The sequence below is a fragment of the Mya arenaria genome, chromosome 14, assembly GCF_026914265.1.
Source record: "Mya arenaria isolate MELC-2E11 chromosome 14, ASM2691426v1".
Classification (NCBI taxonomy): Eukaryota; Metazoa; Mollusca; class Bivalvia; order Myida; family Myidae; genus Mya; species Mya arenaria.
This window is the reverse complement of record NC_069135.1, coordinates 52,143,311-52,171,015: the sequence shown is the minus strand read 5'-3', so window position 1 is coordinate 52,171,015 and position 27,705 is coordinate 52,143,311. Positions and strand designations below refer to the sequence as shown.

Here is a 27,705-nt window from a genome sequence, read left to right as displayed (position 1 = left end):
ATAGGGGCATGGTGCTTTCTTAAATGGGAAAACAATGCGCACAATATTAGCTTTGTATTGTTGTAACGACCATGTACCTTATCAAAGTACATGCATGCCCATGCACATATTGTAGTAATATCCCTACAGAATACTCTTAATCCTTCTTTCTTGTTCATTTTCACTTCAGACACTTTCTTTACCATCTCTGGTTGTTGTCACCAGCGCTCTCACAAGGCTGATTTTTTGGGGAGAAGTCACTTCTCCACCAGTCAAATTAGGGAGAAGTGGGGATACTTTAAGGAGAAGAGAAACTTATCGTAAGTCAGTTTTAAAAGGACAATTTTTTTTTACTATATGTTCAATTGTTATTATATGTTAAATTTGATTGGATGGCTCAATATCTTGAGGGTGATATTCCTCCACACTCGATGTCATTTTCGCGGTTCTTAGTAAGAATTCGACACATTGATTTGTTTGCTTGTTTGCCTTGAGAAAACCTAATCTGCGAAAATTCCACTGGAGTTGAATACAACTTCCAGGATCAGACTGACGCAGTACTAATAACCATTTTATATTCTGTTTATCTGCTTGATAACTTGGTACATGCAATTATCTGTTTTCTTTAACTAGTATCATTCCTCGGTATCTATGTACTAGGCGCACAATGTAGGTTAATGCAATTTTTTATTTTAATGCATAAGGCCTAAAAAAAAATACATTTGGTTCGGGTTACCCGACCCTACCTACGGAATAGGCGCCGACCCTAACGTTTTTATAGTCAGTTTGAAAAAAAAAAATGAAAAACTAAAAAAAAAAAAAAAAAAAAAATTTTTCTTTTTTTTTTTGCTTTTCAATATGTAGTTTAAAACCTTAATTGCTTATATAGAAGATAACTTTAACACCATTCTCCAATGATGAAAATGACATTCTTATATAAAGCCTAATAAAAAAAAATAAATAAAAAAAAAGCCTACCTACCCTACCTATTTTTGAAAAGGATGTAACCCTAACCAAACAATTTTTTTTTTAGGCCTAACCATGTTTAACCCATTTCACTTTTATGATAAAAACAAAAAATAACATATGATTTGTGTACAGGTAAAAATATTAGCCTTTATAAACAGGTTGTCTAAATTAATAGCTATAGGGCCACATATTCCCCAATAAAAAAGCACCAAAATATTACTAATATTATATTATCTGTACACAAATTATATGCTTTTATTGAGTTAAACATGATATTGCATTCAAATTAATTCTTATTTTTTTACATCAACCTCTATTGTGCACCTTTGAATATAAGGTACACATACATTTTGAAAACTATGGTGCGATCTGGTGCATTCTGATGTGCTTTGATTAGTACTGGAAAATGGACAATTTTAAGATCATGTTCTCGCATATAGTCAGCTACGCGCTTCTCTACTTACTGGCCTCTGCTGACATGACTGTGTCATTTTCTCCTGTTGGTCCTAGTCCCATCATGTTAAATGGTGTGACCTTGACCTGGTATGGTAGGAAGTAGTTGTCTTCTCCTACTTCATTAGAGAACTCTCCAACATTCCCATGCACAACCTCCTGAAAAGGCCATATAAAGGTAAACAGGTTTCATAGAACTTTTCACTAAAACCTTTGGCCCAATCATGTTAAATGGTGTGACCTTGACCTGGTATTTCAAGAAGTAGTTTTCTGCCAATACTTCATTAGAGAACTCTCCAATATTCCCATGCTCAAGCTCCTGAAAAGGTCACATAAAGGTTAACAGGGGTCATAGAATTGTTCATAAAATAACTCTGGTCCCATCATGTTAAATGATGTGACCTTGACCTGGTACAGTAGGTAGTAGTTATCTATCCCTACTTAATCAGAAAACTCTCCAATATTCCCATGTGCAAGCTCCTGGAAAGGTCACATAAAGGTCAACAGGGTGATAGAAGTGTTCACTAGATAAATCTTTCCCTATCATGTAAAATGGTGTGACCTTGACCTGGTATGGTAAGTGGTACTTATATGCCCTTCTTCAATAGAGAACTCCGATATTCCCATGCATAAACTCCTGAAAAGGTCACATAAAAGTCAACAGGGGTCATAGAATTGTTCACTAAATAACTCTAGTCCCATCATGTTAAATTGTGTGACCTTGACCTGGTATGGTAGGTAGTAGTTGTCTGCCCCTACTCAATTAGAAAACTCTTCAACTCTTCCTTTGCACATGTTCCTGGTAAACTGAACAGGGTCATAGAAGTGTTTACTAGATAAATCTGGCCCTATCATGTTAAATGGTGTGACCTTGACCTGTTATGGAAGGTAGTAGTTATCTGCCCCTACTTTATTACAGAACTCTCCAATATTCCCTCGCACATACTCCTGGAAAAGTCAACTGGGTCATAGAAGTGTTCACTAGATAAATCTTGCCCCATCATGTTAAATGGTGTGACCTTGACCTGGTAAGGTAGGTAGTAGTTATATGCCTCTATTTTATGAGAGAACTATACAATATTCCCCTTCAAAAGGTCCTGAAATTGTTACAATCGGGGTCATAAAAAGGTCTGAAGGGGTCATATAACAATTCAAACAAACATTCTGGCCCCCTTATGTTGAATGGCGTACTGATAATCAAGGGCCCTTTACAAGCCTTTTGCAGAAATTGTCAAATTATTAATAGTCATCCAAAATCTCCAGTATTCCTTCTCTACGTAGTTCCTAAAAACCTTTTAAAATAGTTACTGAAAGAGTTACGAGAAAAACATTTAAGGTCAACAGATGTCATACAAATATTCAAGAAGATAATTCTGAATGGCATTGCTTAAGCTGTTAACTGTAGATTGTCCAGAGCTGTTCAAGCAAATCCTATATACAAGTGGTTACGACCATCGTGTTATACAAGTTTCTGTTTAACACATGTACAATATTTGGTAAAAGTAAAATCACATAGACGGAATAATAAGTGGCCAGTTTGTAGATGTCTGTTAAAAACAATTGGCCAGACGACCAGTTTATTATCATACACACTGACCTTTGTCCACTTGAAGTTTGCATTCTCATTTCCCGGCGGTGGTTTTCTCCTGTACTCCACCTCGTAGCCAATACCCCACCCACCTTGCTCCTCTGGATGGAGGGGCTGAAGAAAAAATATTTTAATCTTAGGTCATGACAAATCAGTTTCCCGTAAGATTCATTAAGCAGGAATGTTTTCATCTTTTAAATAGAAAACAAGAAATGCCACAATGCAATGGAACCAGGGTTTCTATGATTGACTGACCCAAACACATGAAATTCCACCATAAACTCTTCCTACATACCAAGTTTGGTCACAATAATTATGTAATGCAATCTCTTAGTTGTAATAACAGAATCCCTGACCTTTCTTTTAAATAATTATCTCCAAATACTTACATCCCATGTGATACGAAGAGTTCCCACACTCCCCCCTCCTCCCCCGATACGGGATGGAATTCTCCTCGGAGGGGCTGCCCCAATAGTCACCTTGGCTGCAATATTTACATAGATCATCGTCACTCATGTTTGTGGAGCTCTGTTTATCATATTCAAGCATAAATTATCATATTTGCTAATGCATTTCAAGGGTCGGGAAATTCAAGATTTTAAATATTATCTATAGGGATGCAAACGAATATTCAATCAATTGTTTGGTATTCGCATGTCAAAATCGGTATTCGATTTTTTGTTGTTGAATACATATTTTGCCTACAACTCTGTTGTTGTGTTAAAAATTTATTTGTCTTGTTTTTAGAACGATTGTCCCATAATACCAGAGGTGTGAATGTGATGACAATACACTATACACGCGTCATATGTCATTTAGGGACATATCGTAGGGTACTATAAAAAGTCCACGTAAGTTTACGTTGTTTACAAATATGAAGGCCGCTTTATTACTTTAGCGAACATTATAATAGTTTACAGTAAACTTTACTACAACTTTTAAAAGATGTAGTTTGGTAATCAAATATTCGAATATTCGTTCGAAAGAATTTCCTAATATTCAAATATCAATTTTGCCATTCTTTTGCATCCCTAATTATTTAGCACCGGCTAATATTTAATGAATGAATTGCGGGGTTGATGTCATTATCGGGGTATGAATGCAATTGGGTTGGTCAATGTGTGTGGAGTCTGAAGGACTCCACGCGTACTTTGACCAACCCAATTGCGTTCATATCCCCGATAATGACATCAACCCCGCAATTCATTCCTTATATTTACACCAATAGTTCATTATTTCATTCAAGAATTGTTAAAAAAATACTTCATTTCATTTAAGAAAACCTTTCAGTAATCCGTTCTTACCCATTCTGTAAATAGAACGACCCGACTATAACCGGAAACATTTTTTTCAAATGACGTCACAATAACGCGGGAAAAGATCAATCACTTGAAATCACTTAAAAACGTAAAATTAAAACACTTCTGGTACCAATATATTTAAAATATAATAAACTAACACTTTTAAAAATGTACGATCTGAACATATCCGAAGATGTTGCGTTCATCGATTGATGAACGCAATTGCCGAAAGGCAGTTCATTTAAGGAATTGAAGTTGAGGTGTAAATATACAGACTTATTCTACTAGAATCATGTATATGTATGCCATTATAAGCAATGGGGACTTGAACACTTATCTTTCATTAAATTGAACAAAGTTTGTTCTCAAAAACATACCACATGGCAGAATCAAGCAAACATTTATGCCATTATACACAATGATGTTAAAATATATTCTTTGTAAGCTTATTCTCAAAAAAACATCCCTCCAGGCAGAACCAAGAAAAACAAAGTTACAGTCCAGATTTGACACACCCTGGTTGTAATAAGCACCAGCCCGCAAGCCCTGTACTTGTAAAATGTGGGCAAGGCTTGCTTAAGATCTTAATTATATATAGCAGGGCTTGTTGAAATTTTGTTTAGCAAAGTAAATATATTATAACTCAGGTTTGTTGATTCATAAAGATAATTTCGAGGCAGTGTTCGCAATTAAAACTGGCTACCAGCCATAATGGACAGTTCAAATGGCAAATGGGCAAGTTCAAATTTGGAAAAATACATGAATTTTAAGTAGAATAAGACTCAGAAGTAGCTGGTCGGTTACTTAACTATTTAAGACAGTTCAATCGAAACTGATTGAGAAACCCTTTCAAAGACAGGACACACAAGATTTGCAACTATATAGATATTTATACTAAATAAATGCTAGTTAGCAGTCCCCACATATACAGGGATTTGAATGCATGGATACAAAATCCGCTGAAAAGGGGACACCCCCATGAAACTTAAAAACCAATAATCATTTTGACCATTTCAGACCATTTTGAAATTATTATTTTTTGCTAAAACAGCTGAAATCAGCTGATCCACTGAAGATTCTCATGCCTGCATATACTCACTAGATTTGCCACTGTCTTCTCCAACGCCATTGTAATTGACAGCCCGCACCTTGAACTCGTAGCTTACACCGGGCAGAAGGTTCTTCAGGTGGTACTGTCTTCTCTGGCTGTCGGCCAGGCCGGGGATGATGGTCTGTTCTTGTGGCACATCTGAAAGATAAGAAATAATTTGTAAAGTTTAATCTCAAATTAAGTTGTGGCCAAGGGTCATTGTTCGCGAGACTGTGCTTCTGAAGACACCAAGACTCGAACAATAGCCCATTTTTATTCTTCAAAAAACCAGATCACTTAAAAAGGATTCTAAACATTCAAGGACAACAACAGGTTCAAACATAAGAATCTATCTAAACATAGGTCTAAAAAGTCCTTCAAAAGGTGTTTTATCTTAAGCATAATTACCTGTTTATCTTATCAATGGCACCGAATGAGAAACCATTATTTATATATGCATTTTGGCGCAAACACTTTTTTAACTTTCTAAAATATGCTTATTTTCCCACTACTTTTGAGAAAACACCCATTACCATAGCCAATCAAAAAGCAAAATAATCTCCATGTGATAAAAGGCAGTTAACACATTGGATGAATTAAAACCCTTTTCATTTAATTTTGCAGGCCTAGTACAAGTTTCAAATCCATATAAAATTGGTAGAATAATATCAGTTTTGCACTAACCCTCAACATTGTGCAGGTACAGAATGTTCACTTTTTTATTTTCTTGTCTCTGCTGTAAAAGTACCATTTTGGCATTTACTGGTTTTTCATTCACTGCCATCGATATACAAATTGATTTAGAAATACATACATTGCGCGAGTGTGTCCCACTGATCCGAATAGTTTGTCTTCCCGTATATAATGTAACTGATCACATCAGCGCCATGGTTATCAATCGGCTCAGTCCACCGAAGGAGAGCATCATGGTTGTTGACGGTAACAGTTTCTCCAATTGCACCGGAGGGAAATTGCAACGTGCTCATCTTACTGTAAGCTGCTACTCCTGATGGTGCGGATGGTGGACCTGTAATATTGTGACAGTTTTAACAAGAGTACTGCGGAACAAATGCCAATGCTCGACTGTTTCTTTTTTCAGTCATTAAAGGGACAGAACTTAACAATTATTATAATAGATGTGCTAATAAAGTACGTAAAACTATATTTTGCACACTTGACATGACACCGAATCACCCTGATTATTTTCCATGGCTAGTCTTGTAAGATAGGATCATCCCAACACGAGTGTAGGGTGTTTTGCAGAAACAAGGTTTACTACGTTTCTGAAGAACACCCTGTGCAAGAGTTGGGATGATCCTATCTTACACGAGCAGCCATTGTAGATGCTTTTTCTCCCATCTTAGTTAAACAAATTAAAGTAAAATAATTGTTTTTTCGCTGGAACTCTGTGTAGTGAAAATAATTCATGTATAGATATGTGATATTTGTGGTTGTCATAGATATGAGCACAGTGATTCAAAATATGTAAATAGTCAAATCATACTCTAAATAGTTCTGAGGAGAATGCAACATTATTTCTTGAATGTGGCATGAAAAGTTGAGCTAAAAATGAATTTATTGAAAAATATCAATTTTAGTAAAATTCTACATCACACTAAATAAAATCAACAGCTATAAAGAAATATTTACTTTGCAACAAAACAATGTCCTTACCAGCCACTTTAAGTACAGCTATAGCGGATGCAGAATCGACCTGGGTTGTTGCCTTACATGTGTAAATACCCTGGTGCCAGTACTGGGCGTCTATGATGTACAAACCCCCTTGGTTATTATCCTTGCCCTGAAATGTCAACAATTTCATGCATTATTCATATCATGGAAATTCCATTAAAATATAAGATTGCTTTTACTAGGTTTTTCGCTGTTCAAACCATAAACTAAACATTGAACTTGGTAGATATATAAATACTCCACAAGATGAGAGACTTTGTATATATTGCCTGAATCAAAATTTGACAGTTATTGATTGTGAATATCATACATTCTTTCAATGTCCTTAATTCGATATTATTCGTAGACAATATATTTTTAATTGGTATTCATCTGGTAATAGTTTAAATGATTTCTACTTTTTAATGTCTACTGAAAATGATAATACAATATTGAAGTTAATATTGAAGTTAACAATCTATGTATACCATCTGTTAGACATGACAAAAGTATGTTGCCACTACTATACTATGTGTGTTTGTTTTTTGTACACTTTGTGTATTTTGGGTCGGTGGCCTTTGTTTACTTGACTAAAATGAATTGAATTGAAAATTGAATGAATTGAATTCATATCATAAAGAGAAAAAATGTTTGTTTCAGTGTAAGATTGTAATATATTTCACTGAGTGAGCACCAAAATTCATATTCACTTAAGGTGTTCATGAGGTGAGATTTATTGCTATCTTACAATGAAACAATTAGAATATAAAATCATTTAAGAACACTCTTTAAGAAAAACGCACCAATTTGTATGCGAACATAATGACATTTTGCAAATGACATTGCTGACATTGTGTCCCAGCCCTTTGCACACTGATATTTGATTTGGAACCGAAAGCGGGCTTTAATTTCAAAATAGTGAAAAAAAACTAATTGATATTTTCACTGTTTGAATCAGTGAAATATCAATTTTATTTCACTGATAAATCTCTATAAACCAGCGGAAAGCATATAATAAATTTGTGCAATTGTAATGATTGAAGCACTACGAAATCATAGAAGCACTCACTGCCTTTAGATTTACCAATTATAATAATCCAATTTTGTGGCAAAAATTACATGTAATATTTCTGTACATACAGTAATTCTGAAGTCTCTAAACATACAGTGAAGTTATAAGTGTGATATGACTGTTGATCAAACTCAGTTGAGATATTATGCTAATAGCCATTGGTCCAAACTTTGTTAAAGATTGGATAACAAATTCTTAAGTTTGAGAGAGGACATGGTAGTGTGACACCTCGGACAACACCCGGACAACCGTCATTGAAGGACAACATGATCCCTGATCCCTACATGTATGAAATGCAGGCTTTATAATCATATAAGGATAAAAAACAACAATAACATTTGGTTCAGATTACCCGAACCTAACTAAGAAATAGCCAGCGACCCCAACGTTTTTAAAGTGTTGGTAAAAAAAATTATTGTTTAAAATATTTTTTTAGTTTTAATATGTAGTTTAAAACCGTTAAGGCTTTATACAGAAGATAACTTTAACACCATTCTCCAAAAATGACCATTACGTTCTTATATAAAGCCTAATAAAAAAAGCCTCCCTACCCATCTTGTTTATGAAAAGGAGTGTAACCCCAACCAAACTATTTTTGTTCGGGCTTTTCCATCAACTTACCCGTGCATAGTGGTAATTATGTGTGATGTTGATGATGCGGTCATTAAACAGCCACATGTACATGATGTCAAGGTTGTCGCCGCTGAATGATGCCTGGCAGTAAAAGAATGCTGTACTATTCACACTGACTACCTTCGTCTCCTGAGGTGGCTGAGATATGACAGTCTGGCCTGGAATGGAATAGGAATGGATTTGGATTAACCAGAAAGGATAACACTGCCTTATTTCCTACCTTCTGCTTTTTCGCAAATTGTTTCCATGGCCCTCAATCTCAGGTTACAAATTTCCCCGACCTTTCCATGACTTTTGTCCATTTCCCAAACTTTCCTGACTTTTGCCCATTTCCCAAACTTCTCTAGCTTTGCCCATTTCCCAAACTTCCCTGACTCTTGTCCATTCCCCAAACTTCCCTGACTTTTGTCCATTTCCCAAACTTCCCTGACTTTTGTCCATTTCCCAAACTTTCCTGACTTTTGCCCATTTCCCAAACTTCTCTAGCTTTGCCCATTTCCCAAACTTCCCTGACTCTTGTCCATTCCCCAAACTTCCCTGACTTTTGTCCATTTCCCAAACTTCCCTGACTTTTGCCAATTTCCCTGACTCTTGCACATTTCCCAAATTTTACTGACCAATTAATAAATTCCATGACCTTGAAAAAAATCATTTGTCCTGACTATTCCCTGACTGTGGACAGCCTGATTACTATGGCCCTGTTGGGCTTATGTCGGTCTTATGTCCTGCTTATGTCAGACTAACATCAAGATTATGCTGAGTGAATGCTTAAATAAAGCAATAATAAACAAAATTTATTATTTACTATACTTTTCTGTAAAAAAATAACTATTTATTTAGGCCCAAGGTAAATTATAATGCAATTCATGCCAGAAGAGTAAGGCCAAAATATTAGAGGTTAATTGTTTGTTTCTGTAAAGATCTTAATATATTTCACAAAGTGAGCATCGAAAGTTTAAATTTTTTTTTATTTGATTTATAATTTTGGTGTTTAACTTCTTTTCTGAATATTAACTTATGGCGTTAACAAGGTAAGATTTTGTGTAATTTAAAGGGACTGTGTTACAGATTGGCACCAAAAAAAGATTTTTTCTGTAACGAATCTCAGGACAATTATCTAATAGAATATGTTACGCTTTGATATCATAATTGTAAAAAAAAAGTACCAAAATGTAAAAAAAAATAGTGTCGGAGACCGGGTTCGAACCCGCGTCCCTAAAATTGAAATCCAGCGTCTTACTCACTGAGCTACAAAGGCTTATACTAATCGGGTGACATAATTAAGCTATAGACCTACCTCAGTAACACTGACTAGACAATCACGCATAAGGAATGAATTCTACCTGGTAGACATACCCAGTAATCTTTTTAATGGAAAAATACGAAATAACTGCTAAACTTAAATAAATTGTAAACTATGTGGTACTTAAGTTAGTAAGTTTCAATGCATTGTACACATCGATGCCAAGTTTATGTCAGTTTTCGACAATTTTCTTTTTTTTTCCGCCATTTTATCATACGTGAGACAGCCCCTTTAACACTGAAACAAGCAATTTATTGTAGTTTATCAGAAGAAAAAAAAACACACCAAATTGTTGCGAACATAACATCATTTTATTACATGAAATTGTTGATCTTGTGTCCCAGCCCTGTTTGCACTTATGTTTGATTTGAAAGTAAGAGCGGGCTAAAATTTCTGAACAGTGAAAAATATCAAATTGTTATTGCACTGTTTGAAACTGTTAAATATCATATTTATTTCACTTTTCTATAAAACACTAGAAAACATATAACAAAATCCAATATTTATATCATAGTTAGATGACATGAAGTAACATTTTAATGATTAAGAATGGGTGGAGTGAGCTTAGCAAACTAGCTCTTCTTGTGTATTTTTTTTCCTTCATAATAAGTTTTACCAGTTAGTTCCAACACATGTCAATTTGCTATGGCAGCCATTTTGATTGTGTAGGTTTCTGTGAGTGATGACGTGACTTACTGTAAATATTCAAAGTAGTCCTGTTCCTTGCTTCACCGAGCGTGTTTACAACTTTACACTCATATGTCCCAGCGTCCGATGCCTGTAACTCGGTAATGACCAAATCGCCTTCAATATTCCTATAAATTCTCCCGCCCTCCAAATTCTCTGCGGGGCTGATGACACCCCCGTTGTGGGTCCAGGTGAATTCTGGGTACGGAGCAGCCTCCGGGCGACAGGGGATGACCACTCGCCCTTTTATGGCTCCAGATACTGTGGGGCTCATTGGGAACTTGTCGAATGTGGGCTTCACAGCTGCAGGAAGATAAAGGCTCGGATAACTAATAAAATGTGAAACAAAGCCCCCGATATCTAGAAAAAGTCCCTAAAACAGTATTAAGCTAAGCTTTTTGTTTTGGTATAATTTGTGTAGTACCGGTATACCTTTTCAAAATTGAATTTAAATAAATTTTCCAAAAATGTCAAATTATGAAGGATAGAACAACAATTTTCAGCCTTACTGAGAATTCTCAGCTGAGCGGCTGTAGTCGAAACACCATGTGAGTTGGCCGCAAAACACTGATACATGCCGCTATCCCGCTTCGGATCGAGATTCTGCAAATACAGGGTGTTCTTGTGCACACGGATATCTCCTTCTGAGCTATTAGTTATGATGAGCCCATCTTTATACCAGGTGTACGTTGGAAAGGGGACGGATCGGGCCTCACACTGCCACGTCAGCTGCTGTGTGCCCGTGTCCAAGTGTTGATCATGAAGGGGCATGACGAAATACGGCTTGGCTGAAAATGTAGAGCAAATTTTATTGTAAGAAAGGTCCCTTAGCTACATTAATACTGGTTTGAAATAAACAAGAGTTCCATGGAGTGAACGTCCATCTGTTTTTCAGTCCAAACAAGGGGCAAAATTTACTTATCGTTTAAGCCAGAGTTATGGGTCTTGCTGTACATGGGCATATTGTCACCAGCAACATGTGTCCCAAGTTTCTTTTGAATATCCTGAATGGTGTATGACCAGGGTCAAAGTTTGTGCATGCTGACAACACCGAGGTCAACAAGGCTATGACAATACCTCAACGCTTATTTTTTCAAAAAAACAGACAAGCCAAATATGGAAACAATTTAGAATCAAATGCATTGAAATTTACTGGTCTGCTTCAGTGCTTTGGACTCTGAATTTTGAAAGACCTAATTGAATAAAATGAGAGCAATATGGCTGCAGCAAAATTGGCCACAAACCCATTAACAATGTAAAGAAGTAATGTGCTATACTGCCTAGCTATAAGTGACTGTGACTGTGTAAAGTTGCAGTCGTTTGAAATTTTTTAGGCTTATTAATGCTTGGATAAAACACTAAGGTTGTACAATGTACACATACTTGGATACACGTACCTGGATGATGCAGTGCACAAAAAGTAGTGCACTCATACATGCATCTAGATGACATAGTGCACAAAAAGTAGCCCAAACATACAGTCACCTGGACGATGTAGTGCATGAAAGGTAGTTCATATGCTTATACACATACCAGGATGTCATAGTGCACAAAAATTAGTGACAAAGAAGTGCACAAAAAGTAGTCCACAGATACACATACCTGAATGATGAAGTGCACAGTATTTAGTCCACACTTGCACTTACCTGGATGATGTAGTGCACAAAAAGTAGTCCTCATGTACCCATATTCATACAAGTAATGTTACACAACCTCTTTATTATGATATTTCAACCAAACCAAGCATTCATTTCCTTTTTGACTCAGTACTTCTCTCATAAGCCTTACATAAAGAAATCCAAACTTACATTCAACATAGAGTGTGTAACTTTTTGTGCTAGGTGCCGACCCAACATTGTTGGAAACTGTGCATGTAAATTTCCCCGTGTCATCGTGCTGAACGTTGTTAATTTTCAAAACGCGATCGTGATCGTTCAGGCTGTAACGTGCGCCGTCCCAGCCATGGGCAACCCAGGAATATCGCAGTGGAGGGCTGGTGGTGATAAAACATATACTATGCAATTTCATCTCTTACTTATCATTTATTAATTGTCCAATTTCTTGAAAAATCTTAAGCCTAACAAGCTGAAGTATTTTATTTAATAGCTGAACTACTAAGTTAACAAACTGAGTTTTCAAAGTAAAACTTAATTATTCTTGATTATAATAAGTTATACCAAAACAAAAATAATGTGCTAAAGTTTGTTCCTGTTCAAAAGGGACTTTAGATGGTTCGAAAATCTGGGGCCTGATATTTATTGATGGAGATGTTTTATGGTCATTTGATAACCCTCGACAAACAGGCGAATGGACTCAGATTCAATGTTTTCTTTTGTTTAACAAAGTAGGTAATTATTAAAAGGGGTCTTAATTCGATTCAGTGATATATCAATTATGATGATTTGGGGGCTTCAAAATGGATCACTAGACAATAATATAGTAGAAAAATCAAAAAGACGAAATGGTATCACAACCGAATTTTCAGATACTTTTTAACATTTTCAAGCACTGCTTTCTTAACTTAGTTTTTTACAGGGCCTTTTGGTTAAAAAGGAAACATAAATTCCTGTCAGAGAAATGAAATTTCCAGGGTTATTAAAGCTGCATTCTCACAGGTTGACTGTTATGACAACTTTTTTTTTTTGTCTCAGAATGAACCAATTTTGGCGTAGATGTCTTGAAATGAGACTGCTGACAAAAGATCAGATTGCAGTTGTTCATCTTTACATTCAAAATAAGATGTTTTACGGTTAAAAGCCTTACTAACACTAAGAAAAATGAAAAATCAGCTGATTCTGAGACAAAAAAAACACAACAACAAAAATTGTCAATCTGTGGAAGTGAAGCTTTTAATTAAAACTAAAGAAAATTTCAGAATGGATGATGCCTATTACTAGCCCCAATATAAAGTGCAATATAAGTAAAACAACTTACGTTCCATAAGCGAAGCACTCCAGACTGATATTCATGCCGACCACAGGAGCAGGTGGGTAGACGTAGATAAAACTGTCCTGGATTTCCGCATTATACACACCACCAGCTACAGAAGAAAATAGGAATTTTTATGAACTGTGAAAACTTAATAAAACTATCCTTAATCTCCACGTCATATAGACACATCTAGCTATAAGTTTTTTTTTTATAATGGGAAAGTTGATAAACTATCCTATATTTACACATTGTTTACAACAACAACAGAAGGGCAAGCGCACAAATGACTAAGAAGCTCTAGAGCGATTTATGGAATTTGCTCCTGTGCTCTTTTGCGTTCAATACAGCATTAACGCATGAATAAATGTGATCAATCCTTAAATATCAGCTTATACATAAACTTTTTGTTCATACAAAACAAAATAATAAAGGGTAGGCTGGTTATTTTCATTTTTTTTTTTTTTTTTAGGTCAAGTTGTTTCATAAAACCATTGTCACATTAAACTTGCACCATTTGGCCTTTATTATTGTTACTAAAGCACTGTTTTAAAACAATACATTAAATCACCTTTTGGATGTAAGTAACTTGTACCGAAAAGATGTATCCAAAAGTGAAATAATCAACAGTCAGACAAAATTGGGTTGGGAAAAACATTTTTAATAAACATGTAGGTCAGGATAATGAAAACAAACCATTTTTCAAAATGCCTTAGTGTAACTTATGACTTGGGAAGTCATTGCATTGGGAAGTCATTGCATGATACCGGTAAGTAAGTCATTGGTTGCTATGTTGAAGGTAGTTGCTAAGGAAGAAAGTGGTTGCTAAGGAAGTCATTGGTCACTAAGTAAGTCTATGTTTGCCAACTGGGTCATTGGTTGCTCAGGAAGTCATTGATTGCTCAGGAAGTCATTGGTTGCTAAGTAAGTCTATGTTTACCAACTGGGTCATTGGTTGCTCAGGAAGTCATTGGTTGCTAAGGAAGTCATTGTTTGCTAAGGAAGTCATCGGTTGCTAAGCAAGTCATTGGTTGCTAAGGAGGTTGCTACTTACTGCTTCCTTGAGTCTGTAGTCTAATAGCTCTGCTGGTTCTCGACTGTGTCCCCTCTGTACTGATATAATTCATGTAAATATTTGATGTTGTAAGAGTCGCGATACAGCGATAATATGCATGGTCCGCCTCAGTCACTTCTGAGAAATACAGCTTCCCGTTTGATGAGACAAATATGTAGCTGTTAAGCTCTGGTCTTATGTATTCTGAGTCAAGGAAACCATCTTGAGTATAAGACTTCATCCACTGGAAACTGATAGCTGCAATAAATAAAATTGTAATAATTGATTTGACTGCGAATCATTGTGTATTAATATAAATTGATTATCTTTTTATCATTTGTATTAATGTATTGTGCCACCAAGCCAAGAAAAAACTTGAATCAACATGTTGAAAAGTGTTAAATTATGTTACCTAGCTTGAAGGGTCTATACCAAGTCATTCGAAAGTTACTGAATAAAAAAACAAGAGTTTGATGCTGTCAACTCAGACGCCACCAGACAAAGTAATCCCTATATGTCTGTCATGCTACACAGGTGACACAATAATGAGATTCAACAATGATACTGGATTGAACTAAGCTACATATTGTCTGCCTGTAAGCCTGAATACAGTGAAAAATAAAATTTGTCATTTTTTTCTTCCACATGACCCTTTTTCTCTGACAAATCTCTAAAACAAACAAGAGCAGCAATCAGGCAATGCCATCCCTGGTCTGTACTTATTTTATCAGCCAAACAAGGGGCATAACTCATATTGCTAAAGCCAGAGATATGGGCTCTGCTACCCATGAACATATTGTCTTTAGCAACATGTGTACCAAATTTCATTAGAATTTTTTTAATATTTGTTGAGTTTTGACCAGTTTTGCACATCTTGCCGTTACTGACAACAATAACACCAAAAAAATAGACGAGTTCATAAAGGAGACTATTTAAATAGTATATGTTACCAGACCCAAATTTCTCAAAACACCTTAATAAGCATAACATGCTTAAGTAGCTTATTTCGATTAGCCAAAATACATACTTAAATTGGATTTTGATAAATGAAAAATGGTTTATAGTGACTATTATAAAGATAATTCCTATCTAAAGTATAAAAACTCTTAAAGAAGTAAATATTACGCAAATTATTGGAATTTTTTTTAGTTAGCCTAGCTTACCGTAAATGACTGGGTATTATACACACTTTTTTCCCTCAGAATTTGATGTAAAAAAATGCCTGCGTATAATACCCAGTAACAATTTTTTGAACTTTTTTTCTGAAGTTGATTTCAAGCCAAGTTTGTGTAGTTTTATGTAGAAAGGGATGTTACTCGCGTCATATTGATCGAGTATATACGGGTTAAAACGGCAGTTGAAGATCGGGATACGGTATATCGTAAGACGTTAATAATTTAAACAAAAATATTTTTCGATTAAAGTTATTCAATATTATTTTGAATAATAAATTGAATTGAACAATTATTAAACATGCATATAAAAAAAAAAGTTTCGCAATGTCAAAATATTTTTTGTCAGTTGTATGATAAGGTGTGAAAAACTCGCATTGTCTTTTGTTCTGTTTAACATACCAATACTACAAATTGATGCGATAATGGTCTTGTTTTTTTCACACATTTATGCGAACTTGATTCTTTTCTGTAGGTGTTGACATTTTGAGAACAAACCCGTACAATATAAGGTTTATGCATAACTTAACTTCATTCTCGACAGGTTATTGTTTACGATATACCATGGAACTATAAACCATGGTTTATAGGTCCGTGGATATACTGTCAAAAAGAAATCTTACATATTTTCATAAAAGGCACCTTTCAGTGCTATCCAGAAACAAATGGTCACAATCAGTTCTTTTAAGTGCCTTTCCTAACATAAAACGAATTAAAATGAAACATATTTTGCATTATGATTATATGGTTTTAAAGATAACCATCGCCATTTTCACGAAAAAATATTTTTCGTCACTGTCAACAAACATGGTCACCGAAATTGACAGACGTTTTTTGACATAATTTATATGCGTCCTTAAACCCAAAACATAGATTAAACGTTTTTTATCAGATTTTCACGGATTTTTTTGTCTGCGTCTAATACCCCCGATCGTCTTATACCCAGTCATTTATGGTAATCCTGTTGTAAGGGACTTAAGAAATTAGATCCTGGTCAATCAACCCACCTCCAGCAAGACTAGATGTAATTGGAGGACATTCAACCAAAGCCCCATATCCATACTTTGGGAAAACACCACCTGTCTGGACAGGCGAGAAGTAACCCAGCGCTGTAAAAGATAAATATGTTTAGACATTAATATTTTATCAGTATCCATCAATGCTAACTTGAAGTTAAGGGGCAGATTATTTTTGCTTTAATAACCTGGGTAATAAAAAATAATCATAGTACATTTTTGCAATGAAGAGAGAGCCAGTTTGTACTGCACCTGATTTCTTTTAGCTCTGTGGCTTTTTTGTTTTTTATAACAGAATTTAGGGTGGGGAAAGGCCAAACAAACTTCTTTTTATTGACTATTGACTCAAGTATGCTGAATTTATATATAAAAAAGGTTTATAAAGTATTGAATTGAGTCAACTTATAGCCAGACTTACTTGCAAATGACAATTGTGCAAAAGAGCTGATGATTACTCCTGCAGGGTTTTTCACTTTACACTGGTAAGTTCCGGTGTCCTTTTGGTCGGTTGGGTAGTCAATACTCAACTTGCCATTGGACACAGTGTAGCGATTATCAACCTGAAATATAGATGAGTAACTTGCCATTAGATACAAGTACGGTAGATAAATACTCAACTTGCCATTTGACACTGTGTAGCAGCTGTCGTCCTGAAATACAGAGTTTAAACTTGCCATTAGATACTCATTATGTTGGGCAGTCAATAATCAACTTGCAATAAGCCAATGTGTTAGCAGTTGTCAATCTGAAATACAGAGTTTTAACTTGCCATTAAAAACACATAATAATGTTGGGTATTCAATACTAAACTTGCCATTAGACACTGTGTATTGGTATCAACCTGAAAACACAGAGTTACTACTTGCCACTAGAAACAAAACCTTTTAACCTTGAACAGTTGACAAAACAATGTTTCATTGAAGTTCTCTCTGTGGAAAATGTCATATGAATAGTAAAAGGCATACTCTAACCAGTAGCAAAACAAATATTGACATTTGTGTCATAAATGCATGTACAAAATATTTAGTTTTAGGATATGCACAGATTCTTACCTGTGAATTTATAACTCCCGTTGAATTTCTCAGCCACTCATACTCTGGCTGGGGGATTGCGACTGCTAAGCACTCCATGAACACGGACCTGCTTGATTTCTCCATTAAAACCACTGTACTACTGGCTTCTATCAGGAATTTAGGGCCTCTTGGAACCTTGTTTAAGTCTTGTGTTGGGACACCGTAGTCTGAAATACCAGACACAAAGGTTGTATTTGGAATACTGATTTTTTAAGTTGGACTACAAAAGAATGTTTTAAAAACTACAGTCGAAACCTATTGGCTCAATATCCGTGCTAGATTTCCTTGTTGGCTCGTACTGGATGTAAAGGGCCGGATTTGTTTTACTCTGTATAAGATCTCCCACTTAGCTCGATAGTTGCGAGGCTCAATGTATTTTGGCGAGTCCCTGGAATATCCAGCTAGCGGGTTTGACTGTATATACTGATAATTGTATGCATTTAAGTCCATTATGAAAGCCCTAATGATGATATCTTAGTTAAACAAATCTGTGAAAGTCTCAAACTTCCACACAAATTTAACACATGTACTGTTGCTTTTTGTCACTATTTATTAGTGTTCTCAATAAGAGCTGAATGCAAGCAAATATCAACAGTTCAAATAACAATTTGACCTGATCAAATTTAGAATGATAAATTAATTTTCAGTAGAATAAGGAGAAGTTAGTTGGTTTCTGTACAATTTAAGACAGCTCAACCATAACTTATTAGAAACCCGAATTCATTGTTCTTTATGGATTTGTTTTCAGACAAATAGCAAAAAAAACTTTGTAATATCGTACCATAGTGCAGTTTGACCAAGCCTAAGAATGTAAAATTTTCATTTCAATAATGCAATAACATAAGAGTCTCACCAAAGCCTCGTTTCTGAGCATTTATTCTGTACACCTCGAATCTGCTGATCTCACAGACAAATGGTCTCTTCTGTTCCCGGTTGGCCATTGTTGCTATACTGTACTGCACTCCTGAATGGTAAATATGTTTTATTACAATAAATGTGGTGTTGAATAATGGCCAGGCCTTTTTCTGCCCATTTTGGGGAAAAGATCCTAGATATTGATGTTCTATCCATTGATATTTTTTCCTCCAGATTGGGAAAAATATCATTTAATTTGCTAGAGGAACGGGTCCAAGAGTCTGACCCATGGGGACTAAAGTAAAAGGCCTGATGGCATATCAAAGTATCAAGGTAACTTTGCTGTGTAATAATTTCTCAGCAGAGTATAATATATTTTTATTTCTATTTAACATTGATAAAGCAATCCAGTTTGTGATGGCCTTGATTTTAACGGATAGTTTATTACTTGCAACACAAACAGTATGATTAACTAATCTATATATAAAACTATCTTTCTATTTAATGCTGTGTTTATATGACGTGATTTGCCAAGGAGCAAATCTACCCATGTAGGTAAATGGCAGACATATAAATGCAGCATAAGTTAAAATGTGTTTTGAAAAAAAAGATTATCATAAAATGCTGACTAACAAAATTTGAGCTCACAATTATTTGAATTTAAATCATCATAATACAACAATCACTAATAACCAGAAATTTACTTTTATTCTCAGGCCTCAAATTAAAAGGAGCACAATATACATGTAGATTGCTACAAACATATTTTTTTTAATTTAATGCATTATTATTGTTTAATAATACATTTGGCTTTAATGATTAAAAAAGCATATTATTTGTATACATATAAAAAATATTAACACTATATATGTTTATAATGATATTCACAATTGGATAAATACTACTCCCCCTAACATCTGTTCAACAAAACATTCAGACTTTGATGTATTAATTATTTAAATTTTGTTCTAGCAAATCGTTAACCACAAAATGTTTTTTTTAAATACACATCATAGATTTGCCTTTACTTGCAAAATAGTTCACTACTACTATTTAACTATCATTCATCTTGTGGTCACATTTTATTATTGTGCTTCTTGCTCATTTTACCTGTTTATGTAAAATGTTTGTTACAATAATGTTAAAGACATAATTGCCTGAATACATTAAAAATTGTTATTGAATTTTGGTGTTTTTTTAACAGAAATCTGTGACCATGTAACTTATATTATTTGATTTTTTTATATATTAAAGCAAACTATTTTTTTAACTGTACACATCATATGCTTTTGATCATTTAAGTCAAAAGAGTTAAACATATTACTGCATTTAAAAGATTTTTTTCAATCAACCTTAATTTTGCCCATATAATTAAGATCTAAATAAACTCAAACACAAAACATACTCTGTATGTCGTAGGAGTATGTAAGCAGATCCCGCGTAATGTCCTGATTGAGTGGTTCCACAGGATTTTTCCAGAAAGCAGCAAATAAAGGGACTTCCCGGTCAATTGCTGTCCATACATATCGAGGATTTTTCCTGGACGGATCCCTTTCACCGCTTGTATACCAGTCATATCTGAATCAAACAGAGGTTATATAATTATTTTAGCCTTAATATACTGGGAGATCTTGATTCCCATCCTCCCATAACTTGTGTACCAGTCAGAAATAGTTCATATGATGCTAAATCGGATAAAAATCCTCCATAATAACAAACTTTAATTGACAAAATAATATATTGAGACCAAGTCAACGTCCAGGATAACCAAATGACTAGTAAATCACTCAATTGGTTTAACAGTTACAAATATTTATAAATATTATATTGTATGTCGGCCATTATGTCAATTGCTGATATGTGTAGCTATTACATTATACACCCTCAAATACTTAAAAGATGGTGAGAGGGGTCTAATGGTAAAGGTGTCCTCCTCTCACCCATGAGACGTAGGAGAACTTCCTCATTGGTAAGAGGGGTCTAATGGTAAAGGTGTCCTCCTCTCACCCATGAGACGTAGGAGAACTTTCTCATTGGTGAGAGGGGTCTAATGGTAAAGGTGTCCTCATCTCACCCATGACACGTAGGAGAACTTCCTCATTGGTAAGAGGGGCCTAATGGTAAAGGTGTCCTCCTCTCACCCATGAGACGTAGGAGAACTTCCTCATTGGTAAGAGGGGCCTAATGGTAAAGGTGTCCTCCTCTCACCCATGAGACGTAGGAGAACTTCCTCATTGGTAAGAGGGATCTAATGGTAAAGGTGTCCTCCTCTCACCCATGAGACGTAGGAGAACTTCCTCATTGGTAAGAGGGGTCTAATGGTAAAGGTGTCCTCCTCTCACCCATGAGACGTAGGAGAACTTCCTCATTGGTAAGAGGGGTCTAATGGTAAAGGTGTCCTCCTCTCACCCATGAGACGTAGGAGAACTTCCTCATTGGTGAGAGGGGTCTAATGGTAAAGGTGTCCTCCTCTCACCCATGAGACGTAGGAGAACTTCCTCATTGGTAAGAGGGGTCTAATGGTAAAGGTGTCCTCCTCTCACCCATGAGACATAGGAGAACTTCCTCATTGGTAAGAGGGGTCTAATGGTAAAGGTGTCCTCCTCTCACCCATGAGACGTAGGAGAACTTCCTCATTGGTAAGAGGGATCTAATGGTAAAGGTGTCCTCCTCTCACCCATGAGACGTAGGAGAACTTTCTCATTGGTGAGAGGGGTCTAATGGTAAAGGTGTCCTCCTCTCACCCATGAGACGTAGGAGAACTTCCTCATTGGTAAGAGGGGTCTAATGGTAAAGGTGTCCTCCTCTCACCCATGAGACGTAGGAGAACTTTCTCATGGCCCTTCAAATTGGACATCAATACTGGTTTCTGCCCAGGAAACATACTTGATTTTGATTCTATAAGCTTTCAGCTTTCATCAAAATATGCTTTTTATTATAAGTGTATTATCAAACAAACAGCTTAGTAATATTACAATGCAAGAGTTTTATTTTGTTGTGAGAGTTACTGAAGGCAAGGAGGCCAATGAGACCCACCTCCCAGACGCCAAGTCATCTAAAAGAGGGCCAACAGCCCTGCTCCAAGACCACCTCTGAAGAGGAGAACTCAACATTTAACAACTTACTTAAATTTATCAATAGCTGCTAGTCTGGCTGACAAAAATTGATGTTCTTCCATTGATGTGACACTAACAAGAGCAGCTCCATTAGTCTGAAAATGAGAAACAAAGATTGTCACAACAATAGGCTACTTTGATAATGCAGAGTAACGTCCCGATAATGCTTAGAAATAGTGATTGTACGAACTATTTACGATAAATTTACAGTGATCGCTGATATATTGTTATTTGATTTACTTTATTAGTCACTTCAATAACTGCTCTTTTTAAAACAAGCTTGTATATACAGGCCCTAAAATATGTCGAAAGACAACCCTGACTAATGTGCCAGTTTCCAAAGAACCAAAAAGTGATTCATGGATTAGCTCCCATGCCCCTCTAATAAATAACATGCAAAAAACCATTTACAATTTAGATCAATTAAAAAGTTTGTTTCAGAAAAAAAATCAGAACTTTCATGAATCATCTAAAATGTCTGTGCTAGTCACAAGTACCTGACAAAACCGGCTGGCATCATCATACTTTCTTGGGGGGTAGATGTTGAACTGATAACATCTGTCTTCATTCGCAATCCAGTCATTAGGACAAACTGTGTGAGAAACAAAATTTACTTTGACTAATCAATCCTTACACAAAATGTTTTATTCTTTCATACAGGGCTCTTCCAGACCTTGAAAATCATTGTCTATTGCAGTAAAATGTTGTAAAAAAGTCAAAAGTTACTTTTCATGAGTCAAACACAAATAATTTAAATTATAGTCGAATCCCAATGGCCAGGGCTTTTTCTGCCCATTTTGGGAAAAAGACCCTCGACATTTTGGGAAATTTTGAGTCGTGAAAATGCGGAAATTGGGAAATTTTACAGTAAAAAGAAAAAGCTGTCTAGTCTCCTGCGCATTAGGAAATGATTTAATATTAGTTTATTTTCCCTTTAAAAGACCCACAATGGCTGAAATATCAATCCTTGGGGTGTAAATATATATTGCAATAAATCATGACAGATAATATTTCATATCTTTGAATGTGATGAAAATCAATGATTTCTGAGTTCAATTACCAAAAAAACTTCACATCACATAATTTATTAGGATGTTGAAAATGAACCAGTACAGGTAAAAAGAATTTCTAAAAAAAATGGATTGGGATTTTTTTCTGAAGATTGGGAAAAATATCTTATATTTTGCTTTGGGAATGGGTCCGATAGTCGGACCCTTGTGTACTATAGAAAAAGCCCTGATGGCTCAAACTCCCTCGGCTCGAATTACTCGTTGGCTCGAACTGAGGGAAAGGACCGATTTCTTTACACTAAAGGTATGCATTCCCCCTTGGCTCGAATTTTCAGAGGCTCAAAGTATTTTTGTCGGTCCATGAGAGTTCGAGCCAACTGTAGTTTACTTTACTGAAAATGATAATCACAAACTCTTTGCAGAAATTTCATTTCATACTTATTAGAATCATAACTAATGTTATGCATAATTATCATCTACATGTATTTCCAACTAAACAGAAGTTTATGATACTCACAGTTGTTTGTCTGTGAATGTACTGCCACCAGCAGAGTTGATATAAGAAGTAAACTGTTCATGTCAGATATATGGCTGCAAGAAAAGAAGTATGAGAGCTGCTAATAAAAGTGTGTGGACAGGCTTTGTATTTTAAAATATCAATATACATTGTAGTTATGTAATGTTGATCTAACTTTTCAAATAATAGCATATATTTGTATTAGAGATCAATTCATGTAAAAACACATATTGTGTAGATACATGTATATCGGGTATGTCTAAAATACGAAAATAACCTATTTTCGCGAAAATAGGTTATTTTCGTATTTTAGCTTTTTTGACTAAAATACGAAAATAAGGTTATTTTTGATGAAAATAAATTATTTTCGCGAAAAAAAGATTTTGAAAGAAATATGAAATTAGGGTAAGTTTTGGCGAAAATAACATTTTTGACCAAAATATAGTAAGTTTTTTGCAAAAATAAAGTTTTTTGCAAAAATAAAGTTTTTTCGCGAAATTAAGATTTTGAAAGAAATATGCAAATAGAGTTAGTTTTGGCGAAAATAACATTTTTGACCAAAATATAGTAATTTTTTGGTGAAAATAAAGTCATTTTCGCGAAAATAAGATTCTGATTTAAATATGACAATAGGGTTAGTTTTGGCGAAAATAACCTTTTTTGACAATAATGTATTTAGTTTTTACTAAAATAAAGTTCTTTTCGCGAAAATAAGATTCTGATATAAATATGAAAATAGTGTAAGTTTTGGCGAAAATAACATTTTTGGACAATAATGTATTTAGTTTTTACTCAAATCAAGTTATTTTTGCGAAAAATCAGATTTTGATATAAATATGAAAATAGGGTTGGTTTTGGCGAAAATAACATTTTTTGACAATAAAGTATTTAGTTTTTACTAAAATCAAGTTATTTTTGCGAAAATCAAATTTTGATAAAAATCTGAAGGTAGGGTTTGTTTTGGTGAAAATAACATTTTTGACAATTATGTGGTTATTTTTTGGCAAAAATAAAGTTCTTTTCGCGAAAATAAGATTTTTTAAAAAAAATTGGAAAAATACCTTCTTCTGTTGCCGTAAATGACAATTTTTAATCCAAAATATTAAAAAACTTTTATTCGGTCTACATAACACATATGACAAGTGCATTGGTGTTTCGAAACAATTGTGTTTTTAAGAAAAATGAACAATGATTATTGATAGTATTTTGACATGTTTCTGTTGATCACACCTCCTTACGAAATGTGCAACATCAAAGCGGTTATACACACTTGTTTGTCATTAAGCGGATTAAGTTAATGACAATGACCCATAATTATAGACCGTTATTGCTACTGCAGCAGGAACACGATAAAACTAAAGGGAACAATCAAAGATATGTCCTACAACAATAGAAGTCTTAAATCGCTCATTGCTGATAGTATTGCTCATCCCTATTAAAGGGGATGCCGACATGTCCAAAATGTTATTTTCGTCCAAACTAACCCTATTTTCAGATTTTTACCCAAACTTATTTCACCCCCCAAAAAATTATTTTATCCAAAAACTAACTACATTTTTGTCAAAAATGGTATTTTCGCCAAAACTTACCAGATTTTTATCAAAATCTTATTTTCGCGAAAATAACTTTATTTTAGCTCAAACTAAATACATAATTTTCAAAAAAAATGTTATTTTCGCCAAAACTTTTCAGATTTTTACCAAAATCTTATTTTGGCGAACATACCTTATTTTAGCCATAAACTAACTACATGTTTGTCAAAGATGTTAATTTCGCCAAAACTAACACTATTTTCAGATTTTTACCAAAACTTATTTCCGTGAAAATAACTATTTTATCCAAAAACTAACTACATTTTTTTCCGAAATGTTATTTTTGCCAAAACTTACCATATTTCAGAGTTTTACCATAACTTATTCCCCCCCCCCCCCCAAAAAAATATATATATGTATATAAATTTTATCCAAAAACTAACTAATTTTTTGTCAAAAATGTTATTTTCGCGAAAATAACTTATTTTCATCAAAAATAACCTTATTTTCGTATTTAAGTCAAAAAAGCTATTTTCGCGAAAATAGGTTATTTTCGTATTTTAGTCATACCGCGTATATCATATTCTAGTAAATGTTGCTAAGAAAACAACAAATTATATATATACAGCTGTAATAAAAACTGGATGATACTAGAAAGATTACTCCAGCTTTTCTGACAGCATCCTACAATAAAAGCGATTCACATAATCTGCCAAATTTCAACTTTTCCAGACCGGAACTGCCTAAAGTTGGATATACTGACTGTACTGGGTACACTCAGCCGTTAGTCGTTACTGCCCAATACCACTACAGAAGTACATATGTACTCCGACACCATTAAAGTCAAGCAAAGGAGTGTATGCCCAAACAGAGATTTAAGCTGCATAGTTTTTGACCCGCAGTTGATACAACAACCACATCGCTCTAAAAGCTAAGTTAACAACATGACTGTTGGAAGTGGATTTTACGACTGACACAACAATTTTTCAGTTTAAAAGCCAATCAAGGCAGCTTAACAATAATTCAATTTTTGAAAAATTATACCAACAAAATAATAAATGAATATTAAATAAAAACAACATTAATGGATCATGTTGAATCTAATTTGAAGCGATGCGTCTTTTCAAACTTTGTTTACATTAGAAAACCCCCGGGAATGACTCACCTGGGTTATAAAACAAACGGCTAAAACAAAAGGTGTGGATAATCGTTTGGTCTATATTTTAACAATTTTAGTTAATGATAATAACAAAAATAAGTTGTGCATCTATTTTCATAGCATTATTTACCTGAAACTTTCATAATGTGTCGAAAATATCCGGCGATTGCGCTTTTACCTGAGCGGATGTTGTTTACCTGTAAAATTGTTACTGAATAAATTTTAACCTGCGGTTACATTCCACTGATTTTTTTCGGTAGTGCTAAGAGCCAATAAGAGCTACTTAAAACTACCAGGACGTTTTAAGAACTACAACGAGAATCAGATACATTATGAAATGTGTCATGATGATATATTTGCCTTTACGGTACATGCCTCTTGACCTCTTGTAACCTTGTTGTTTTGAGAATATCATGAAACAGTCTAGTATTAAAGGTCCATAAGAATGCACCGCCTCCTTGTGCTTCCAAGTAATAAATATATGACACAATATAATAATGTTATTCAGAAAGAACATTAATTCTGAAATTGCTCCATGTATTTCTGCATTTTCAGAAAAAAATGTCCATGATTTTTTTAAAAAAGGGTCCCAATAAAAGCATAATAATTATGATATAGACACATATGTAAAAAGTGAATTGACTCCAGGAACTGGTATGATACATGTTGAAAATGGGCCGCTACAGTTCAAAATATTTTATTCTGTTGCTATAACATGTTGATTCTATATGATGTGAAACAATATCAGCAATTTGTGTACTTATAAATGCATTTAAAAATGCGCGAGGGACGCCAGCAACGAACAACTCAATTTCAGACAAGAACAAAACCATGGAGCTCCAAAATACCCCCAAACCAAATATGCCCACATTATAACAGTAAGTTATCATTCATGTATAAACGAAATGTACGATCTGTTGCATCAAAAAGTAAAAAGTGAGTAACGAAGAAATAAACATTTCATAAAAATCATACATTTTCGCGGTTTTCTCCCTTTGTAATACCGATTCCATTAGTTTGAAGAAACGTTTCGAATACACAAACTACATGTATATATTCTTTACAGCAATAGTTCGCTTAATACAAGCTTTTGAATTGAAATGAATGATATTGTCCTCGTGAATAGTTTGAATTTGGCATAGCGCATTTTCCTTGCACGTATTTTTTAATGGTAATCAGGAAGACGCTCGCTTGCATGGAAGTGCATTGCTCGCAAAGCGTCATGCTTACTTCCACATTGTGCATATTATAAATCCACCGATGACCTACGTCTTCATATGTGGATTGATACAGTAATGACGTTAAATGCAATTTATTAATGCTTTCAGTCTTTTTAGCAAGACACTAAGTAAGCATTACAGCTAAATCTGAGATAAGAGATCTCTGAACTTCTGTTAAAAAACACAAATACTTTTACCTGTAATAGGTATGGGGTACATCGACAGCCCACTAATACTATTACACCCAGTAAAATTAAAGTAAATGGCCCAGACACATTGAACAGATACAAAACTTCATGCTACCAAA

At 34.7% G+C, this 27,705-nt stretch overlaps 1 protein-coding gene across 1 annotated transcript in view; it reads right to left on the bottom strand.

The window, feature by feature from the left end:
- Positions 1 to 26,384, bottom strand: part of LOC128217286 (contactin-like) — a 38,019-nt gene extending 11,635 nt beyond the window's left edge. The window contains exons 1-21 of the mRNA XM_052924325.1: positions 26,309 to 26,384; positions 23,488 to 23,561; positions 22,458 to 22,552; positions 21,970 to 22,055; positions 20,250 to 20,422; positions 18,843 to 18,953; positions 17,969 to 18,156; positions 17,335 to 17,476; positions 16,908 to 17,009; positions 14,729 to 14,986; positions 13,681 to 13,786; positions 12,555 to 12,739; positions 11,256 to 11,534; positions 10,756 to 11,049; positions 8,745 to 8,914; positions 7,055 to 7,181; positions 6,195 to 6,407; positions 5,390 to 5,539; positions 3,379 to 3,473; positions 2,999 to 3,103; positions 1,413 to 1,560 (exon numbers count right to left, since the gene is read on the bottom strand). Coding sequence (XP_052780285.1) covers positions 1,413 to 1,560; positions 2,999 to 3,103; positions 3,379 to 3,473; positions 5,390 to 5,539; positions 6,195 to 6,407; positions 7,055 to 7,181; positions 8,745 to 8,914; positions 10,756 to 11,049; positions 11,256 to 11,534; positions 12,555 to 12,739; positions 13,681 to 13,786; positions 14,729 to 14,986; positions 16,908 to 17,009; positions 17,335 to 17,476; positions 17,969 to 18,156; positions 18,843 to 18,953; positions 20,250 to 20,422; positions 21,970 to 22,055; positions 22,458 to 22,552; positions 23,488 to 23,548 — 3,088 coding nt within the window. The 5' untranslated portion in view covers positions 23,549 to 23,561; positions 26,309 to 26,384. The remainder of the gene's footprint in view (positions 1 to 1,412; positions 1,561 to 2,998; positions 3,104 to 3,378; positions 3,474 to 5,389; positions 5,540 to 6,194; positions 6,408 to 7,054; positions 7,182 to 8,744; positions 8,915 to 10,755; positions 11,050 to 11,255; positions 11,535 to 12,554; positions 12,740 to 13,680; positions 13,787 to 14,728; positions 14,987 to 16,907; positions 17,010 to 17,334; positions 17,477 to 17,968; positions 18,157 to 18,842; positions 18,954 to 20,249; positions 20,423 to 21,969; positions 22,056 to 22,457; positions 22,553 to 23,487; positions 23,562 to 26,308) is intronic.
- Positions 26,385 to 27,705: the final 1,321 nt, after the last annotated feature.